This window comes from Miniopterus schreibersii, assembly GCF_964146895.1.
Source record: "Miniopterus schreibersii genome assembly, chromosome: 5".
Lineage (NCBI taxonomy): Eukaryota > Metazoa > Chordata > Mammalia > Chiroptera > Miniopteridae > Miniopterus > Miniopterus schreibersii.
Genome location: NC_138106.1, coordinates 24,677,189 through 24,684,491, shown reverse-complemented (window position 1 = coordinate 24,684,491; position 7,303 = coordinate 24,677,189). Strand labels below are relative to the sequence as shown.

The following is a 7,303-nucleotide window of genomic DNA, read 5'->3' as shown; positions in this document are numbered from 1 at the left end:
TGCCTTAATTTTCTTAGATAAAAATTGGACTGTTTTGAGGGTGAATTAAATATTACAAATAAAACTCCTAAAATAGTGCTGGGACTATGTCAGGGGTTCAGTAAGTATTAGCCAAGTGTTACCCCCTCCCGCAGAAAGCCCCCAGGGCCTCAGGGTTTCGAAGCCCTTCCTTCCCTCCCTTTCCCGTCTCGCCTCCGGTCTCCCCTTCTCCCCTCCCCCCTTTTCCCCTCTTCCCCTTCCCCCCCCTCTCCTTCCCCCCCCTCTCCTTCCCCCCCTCCCGGTCTCCGGGTTCCCCTCTCCCCTTCCCTCTCCAGGGCCCAGCCTTGCTCCTTTGCTCCCTCTGCCGGCCGACGGCGGCAGGACCCAGCGTCCCCGTTGCTATGGGTACCGAGCAGACGCGGTAACCACGGAGACCAAGGCGGATGCTCAGGGCGGAGGGCGGAGGAGGGCGGCGGGGAAGCGTCCGGGAGTCTCCAGGTGGGTGGCCGGCGGCGGGCGGCGGGCGGCGGGCCCGGGGGTCCGCGCAGCGCGGGAGCGCTCGGGGTCCGAGCGGTGACGGGAGCGGGACGGGGCCGCGGGCGAGGGGCGTGGGCCCGGGTGGAGCGGAGGGCGCCGGGCAACCTGCGCGCTGCAGCCCCGCGGGCGGCGAGGCGCGGCCTGGGCCTCGGGAGCCGAAAGTCGTCTTCTCCGTCCGCAAAACACTTTCCCGCCGGGAAGCTGACGGAGCCGGATCGCGGTGAGCGCGGCCTTCGGCAGCGGTGCCCCTCCGCGCCCCGACCTTGCAAACGCGAGCCTCCTTTATTCTTTGAAGTTACTGGCGCCCTAGGAAAGAATTGGTGCTGGCCAGCCCCCTCGCACCCCTCTCCCCGCCTTTCTGCGGGCGCCCGCTCGGTTCGGGGAGTCGGCCCCGCCCCAGGGAGGGCCCCGCTCGCACCCCCTCTCCCCGCCTTTCTGCGGGCGCCCGCTCGGTTCGGGGAGTCGGCCCCGCCCCAGGGAGGGCCCCGCTCGCACCCCCTCTCCCCGCCTTTCTGCGGGCGCCCGCTCGGTTCGGGGAGTCGGCCCCGCCCCAGGGAGGGCCCCGCTCGCACCCCCTCTCCCCGCCTTTCTGGGGGCGCCCGCTCGGTTCGGGGAGTCGGCCCCGCCCCAGGGAGGGTCCCGGCGCCGCCCGCCGCTTCCTGCGGGATCTCAGGCTGCGGGGGGTTTTCTTTCCCAACCAGCACTGGAGGTGCTCAGGTATATAGGTTCAGTGACGCATTTTTTTTATAGCCTGACTTTTTAAATCAGAGATAGCAAGTCTAAAAAGAAAAAAGTCACAACTCCACAGGATAAAACTATGCAAACTATGGAAAACAAAAACAACAGAAACAAAAGGAAATTCTCCAGCTCCCGCTAGCATCTTAGAGGTTACCTAGAGGTTCGCCTGGTCGCGCCACAAGTTAATTATTTGAAAGTGCCCCAAGTTTAATGATCAGGTAGGTGGTTGGCTGAAAGATTGAGTGCAGTTTGAAAGTCAATACCTGACTTCCTTTCAGGGCCTGTGCTAGAAGAAAATGCCATATATTTATTTAGTAGGCCACTGAAGTAAAGTATATTATTCTAGGGATTATGTATTACCAGTTTTTTTTCTTTAGATTTTTAAAAAAAGATTAAAAAATTCTATATATATGTTTAGAATAAAGATATCACATAGTGAAAATATTAAAAGTACAACTCTTTTAAGAGTTTAAATCTACTATTTTAATTTAAATTCATTTTTATTTAACATTTCTTGCTTAGGTCTTTGATTTCTAAATACATGATAAACATGTTAATCCATCTTGCTTATTAGACCCTTTTAAAATATGTGCTAACATAAAAAAAGAAATCCTAATTTATTGGCTTTTAACCTTTCAGGTCTAAGATGACCCGAGTCCTCAGGACAATCAACTAATATTAGATAACTTTTCAGTTATAAAAATGGCCCATCTTGAAAACAATGTTTTCCTAAACCTCCAATTCTGCCAATAGTGTGATGGTAAATTCTCTAGGAGACTAGGGCAACTCTTTCTTGATGGATGCTCTGCGTTTCTAGATTTATAGCTCGTCATAATTTTCTTGTTTCCATTGGGTGGCAGAAGGCCTTGGTGCTTGGCATTCAGAATAAGAATTGTATAGAAGGATCATCAAACTGTCATGGACAATTTTAGGTCATATTGTTTGTATATGTGTGGGGAAGAACAAGGTTGGGGACAGGAAAACGATGCAGCCTAATAAATCAGGTAACTAGAAAATTTTCCAAATAACTACCAAACTTTTGGTATTTAATGGTAAGAAAAAAATTGAGTGGCCAGAGGACAGCTGGAGGTTTGCATCACAGGGATTTTACCTGTATTTCCCTGGTTCCATTAGGTGACTGAAATTTTGTGCTTTGCTGTTCTTCCTGATGACATTGTTAATCCTTGCTGTCCCAAGAAAGGTGACTAATTCTCTGTTGGTTTTACTAAAGGAAAAGGGAAGAACAGCGTGACTCACAATTACAATCTTCCTTTTTTCTTCATATAAGAAAATTGGCTTGTGTGTGTGACTCGATAAAACATTTAATTGAGAAGAAACCTTATTAATTGCATACAGTGAAGTGAAATGCCCCCTGAATAAGACTATTTATTGGTTAAATCACATTATCAGCAGAGCTATAAATCTCAGTCACCTCGTCCTAATGAAATTCACTGACTTTCATTTCCGTCTTTGTGTATCAGATCAGCTTTATGTCTATGTACATACACACATAAATTGTATATCTCAATGCATAAATAAAATTAAGACAATTTAAATTATTTTAATTAATTAGATACATTAACTTTGTGGATTCTTTTATTTTTTAAATGATAACGGTAATGATGACATCATATTACTTTTCTTGAAAAACTTACCAACAGTAGACTAGGGTCCAACAGTTGGATTTTTTATTATAATCAAAAAGGGATATAGACACTGTTATAGGAGCATGATTATTCCTGTAGGTTTTTTTAAAGGTAGCTTTTTTAGCCTCTGTTTGATAAAAAGGAGACAAAGATTTTACCTACAAAGAAGATGCACCCTTCTCCAAAGCAAACAGAACCCTAGGTTTCCATTCCTGTGGTAACTTTAGTTGTTTCTGACAGTGATTTTAGCTTTGAGAGACAGGAGTTGGCTGAGAAATGAATTTGAGTTGGATGCCCCTCCTAAGTAATTCCGTGGGAAAATGTCATGGTATTTCAATTGCTTGTGTGGTTTTCCCTGAGATGATGAGTTCTTTGAGGGAAGATACCATATGTTATTAACCATTGTGACTTCAGTACCAGTAATAGGGGTCATAAAGGAGCAGCTACATAAATGTTTGTTGATTGAAGGCAGAAATATACGTAGCCCTATGAAGCAACCACTACATTGCTCACAATATAAAATTATTTTGTGAAATTCCATTTTGTAATTATCGTCAGAGAATAAATTAATTTTTCCAAGGTTGTAAAAATCGGCCCTTTCATGATATATTTGATTTTCGGAGGTAGAGTAATCTGAAGCTAGATTTGAGTGAAAAAAGTAGTTGCTACTGCTGAATAATATCATATTTAGTTTTAAACGAAGCACAACAAGATAGATTTGTGTGTTTTTTGAGGGTATGATGGACTCTGCAAACAGTTTCAAGAGAGGCATTCCAAAAATGCTTTGAGGAGTGGTTGCATCATTGAAATGATGTTTTCCTGAAGCACAACAATGCAGTTATTACATGTATAAGTTTTATGGCCCTTATAATTTCTACCTTGCTTGATGGCTTCTACATATAGTCTTAAATACCATATTTGACTCTACACTGTTTGAGTCCAAGCAACAAATATCCTTGGACCTTGACTCCTTCATGCCTCTCAGCACAGTACTTTATATACAGCAGAAACTTAACACACATTCATAGGGATTATGAGCACATAGGAACACATATATAAACTGAGAGTATCAAGTGGCTTGGGCATGTAAGAGTAAACACTTTAATATATTGCCCCTTGTATTTCTTTAAGAGTTTGGAATTTCGAAATTTTTATTCTTATAAAAATCTAGTAATTTTGCATGTGATTTAGTAATTCAGCATTACAGAGTAAATTATTATAGGACCATAAATAATTGGGATACTCAGGAAATAGGGTGTTCTGAATAATTTAATTTTCTGGTTAACTTGGAGTTAGGCAGAAAATCTTTTTTGTTTCATTTCTTTTTCAAAATTCTTTCTGAATATGCTAATTTCTGATCTTAGGCAAAGAGCATCATTAAAATTTTCTTTGATAAATGAGGATATTAAAATGCCTTTGGGTAATCATTACATACCTTAATTCTCATTTTCCATGATCATATATGTAAAGAAAAAAAAAAGGTTTTAAGTTTGTATTGTATTTCTTTTCACTATATTTAGTTACTCTTGGATATTATTTTTGAATGGGAACAAATATGTGATATGTATTTTTATAACATTAACATAGAAAGAGCCAGAATATGTCCTCTATTTGTGTTATGAATGTATTCTTCACTTATATTTGAATATTGCCACAGTCTTTGGCTGCATAATTATTGGTCCAATTTTATTTCCATCACAAATGTTATATTTATAACTTTATAAGTATAAAAAATTATATAACTTGTAATAATTAACCACATATAATAATTTTTTTTATTGTTTAATCTTTGATTTAGCCTTTTCCCTAGTAACAATTTTTGCATTTAAAGTTTTTCTGAGTTATATGTAGTTTTGAATTTGTAAGTTAATTCTTTACCTCTGACATACTTTTTTTGTCTTTGTTACTTTTTCAGAAGTTTCCACAAATCACAATAATTTTTAGACAGCATTAGGACAGTAATCATGAACAGCAAAGATTTTGTAGTTCTTCCATGGGGAAAACCTGGACATTCTGTAAAGCTGAGATATAAGTAAGTGCATCCATATTTACTTGAGAACTCATTGTTAAAGGTTCTGTGTATTATAATTAAAAGTATTCTTTTTACATGAGGCTGTTTAGAGTTGAAAACAAATTTTGTGAATTCTTACCTCTGTTTTCCACAGCTGAATTTTTATAAGAGAATCTGTTTGAAATATTATAAATCTATAATAGTTTAAAAAGTAAGGACTAAAAATATTTATGCCACAGGAATCGAAGGAAAAAGTTATAAATGAAGGTTGGTCTTAGTATTAAAACTATGACAGAAAGTTACAAATATTTTTGTGACACTTATTTAAAGAAAAAATTGCCCTGTAGAAACTGAAAGAAAGTCAAAATTAAGGAGACTATTAGGGTGAGTGACATTTTAACAGGAGAAAGGAAGTATTCACTAATCTAGCACTTTGCATATTATAAAAGATGCTGCGTTGAACTCACCTGTCTCAGGAAGAGTACCTTCTGTCCTAGATTGCCTGGGAGATGCATTCAGCCAGAGCCAAGTAGTTCTGGGTATCCTAGGAATTTCGTGACATGGCAGGGGCTCCAGAAGGTTCAGTGTACTGTTGGCCTTTGAGATCATCTAGAGTCACTGAAAATTCCCAAGTCCTTCCTCTCAAATATCACTAAGAGCCAAGCAGCATGCGTTGAGGACAGACTGTCAATTTTTAATTTTAGCTTCTGAGTTCCCTACTCCAGATCAATAGTCCTGTTCTCCCCAATTCTCCCTTTACTGTAAAAGCATTGTGTAAACTGAAAAATGTACAAATTTATGGCATTATCACGATAAGGATTATCATTTTTCAGTGGGGAGGGGAGCTATGCAATTGCTAATATTACCAATTTTCCTTTATTATGCAAAAAGAGATGTGCATTATTTGATTTTCATGATATATTCCAAGTCTGTGGTATATAAACATTTATCCAACAAACATTTAATAAGAGTGCTTAGGGAATGGTGGAAACAAAAGTAGGAAGTCACAATCTTTGTCCTCAGGTAGCTTGCAGAGGATGTGAGTAGGTAAAATTACATTTACAATACAGCATGAGCCATGATGTGATGTGAAAGCACAGGGTGCTACGAGAACATGCCAATTGCTGGGTTAAGGTCAGCTGGTCTCCAAGCTTTGCCTGACATGCAATTAGTTGGGTGAAACTTGGGCAAGGGCACAGAGACACATAGTTTGGGGACTTTCAGACATATCCAGTTGGCTAAGATTTATAGAACAAAGTTGGAGAGAAGAGCAGGGTTATATAGATAATAAACTAACTTGTATACCACAGTCAGGAGTTTGGAATTTATAATGGATATGAGGGGGAATCACTGTTTCCTGTCCTGTATGTCCCCCTGATCCATCCATGATCCACAGCCCATAAAAACTAGAACTGAAACACCCACTCTATGGTAATTGCTCTGGAGTTTCCTTTCTTGGCCTTTCCTTGTTCCAAGCCTATTTGCATTTGACATTGTCTTAACAATTATCTTTACATTTGTCTCACATTTTGGTGTTTTCCAACCCCCCACTCACTACCTCTTTCCCAGCCCTGAACCCATTTCATTGGGTTGTTTCTGGCCCTTGGATTTGTTGTGTTGACAAGGTCTCTGCACGATCAACCTGTTTTCTTCAGTGGCTTTGCCTGCCCGCCTGGCTCTGTGTCCAAGGCTGTCTCCAAGAGAAAGCCTTTGTCTTGTTCCAGACACCTAGAATCCTACCATTGACTTGACCCCTTGGTCTGTAGGCCAGTCTTGTCTTTTCAATCTCACCCATTTCCTCTACCACAGTGGGTACTTCAGAAACATTAAAAGTTCTCTCAAACGAGTGACAGTCATAGTTGTGCTTTTGAAGTTTTCCTCTGGAAGCCAGATGGAAAATGTAGGCCCTTGAGACTTTGGGCTGGGGGGACATCAGCTCAGGGCCTAATCCTGAACTGTCCCTATCCCATCCCAGAGTGATCTAATTCAGGAAATGACATTGTTGTCCTCCTGGTCACTCAACTAAGAAACCTGGGATTGTATGAGGTTTTTTCCTTGCCTCTTCCCTGGACTGTAACCTACTTCTGGTCAGTCTCTATGTCCAGCTAGTCCTATTTTCTTATATTCTCAAATGCTCCTGTTTTCCTCTAAAGTCTCTAGTCAGAGCAGCACAATCTCTCTATCATTAAGATCATTAAAATAGTCTCCTAACTGGTTGCCTTGATTCCGGGCTGCACTATCATTTAATTTTCCATTATGCAGCCAGAGGAATTTCCCTAAAATGCAAGTCTGATCAATTCGGTTAACATCCTTTAATGAGTTCTGTTCCTCATAGAGTACAAATTCCAATTCCTCATCGTAGCCTAAGTGGCTCCTCATGATCTTGCCGCTG

At 41.1% G+C, this 7,303-nt stretch overlaps 1 protein-coding gene across 3 annotated transcripts in view; it reads left to right on the top strand.

Moving 5' to 3' along the window:
* Positions 1-406: 406 nt before the first annotated feature.
* The window catches only part of ZBBX (zinc finger B-box domain containing), a 205,120-nt gene continuing 198,223 nt past the window's right edge, over positions 407-7,303 (top strand). For all 3 annotated transcript variants that reach the window (XR_013998853.1, XM_081138132.1, XM_081138133.1), the window contains exons 1-2: positions 407-477; positions 4,816-4,932. Coding sequence is in view for 2 of the 3 variants with exons in the window: in XM_081138132.1 (XP_080994258.1) it covers positions 4,865-4,932 (68 nt within the window). In the remaining variant the exon portion in view is untranslated. The remainder of the gene's footprint in view (positions 478-4,815; positions 4,933-7,303) is intronic.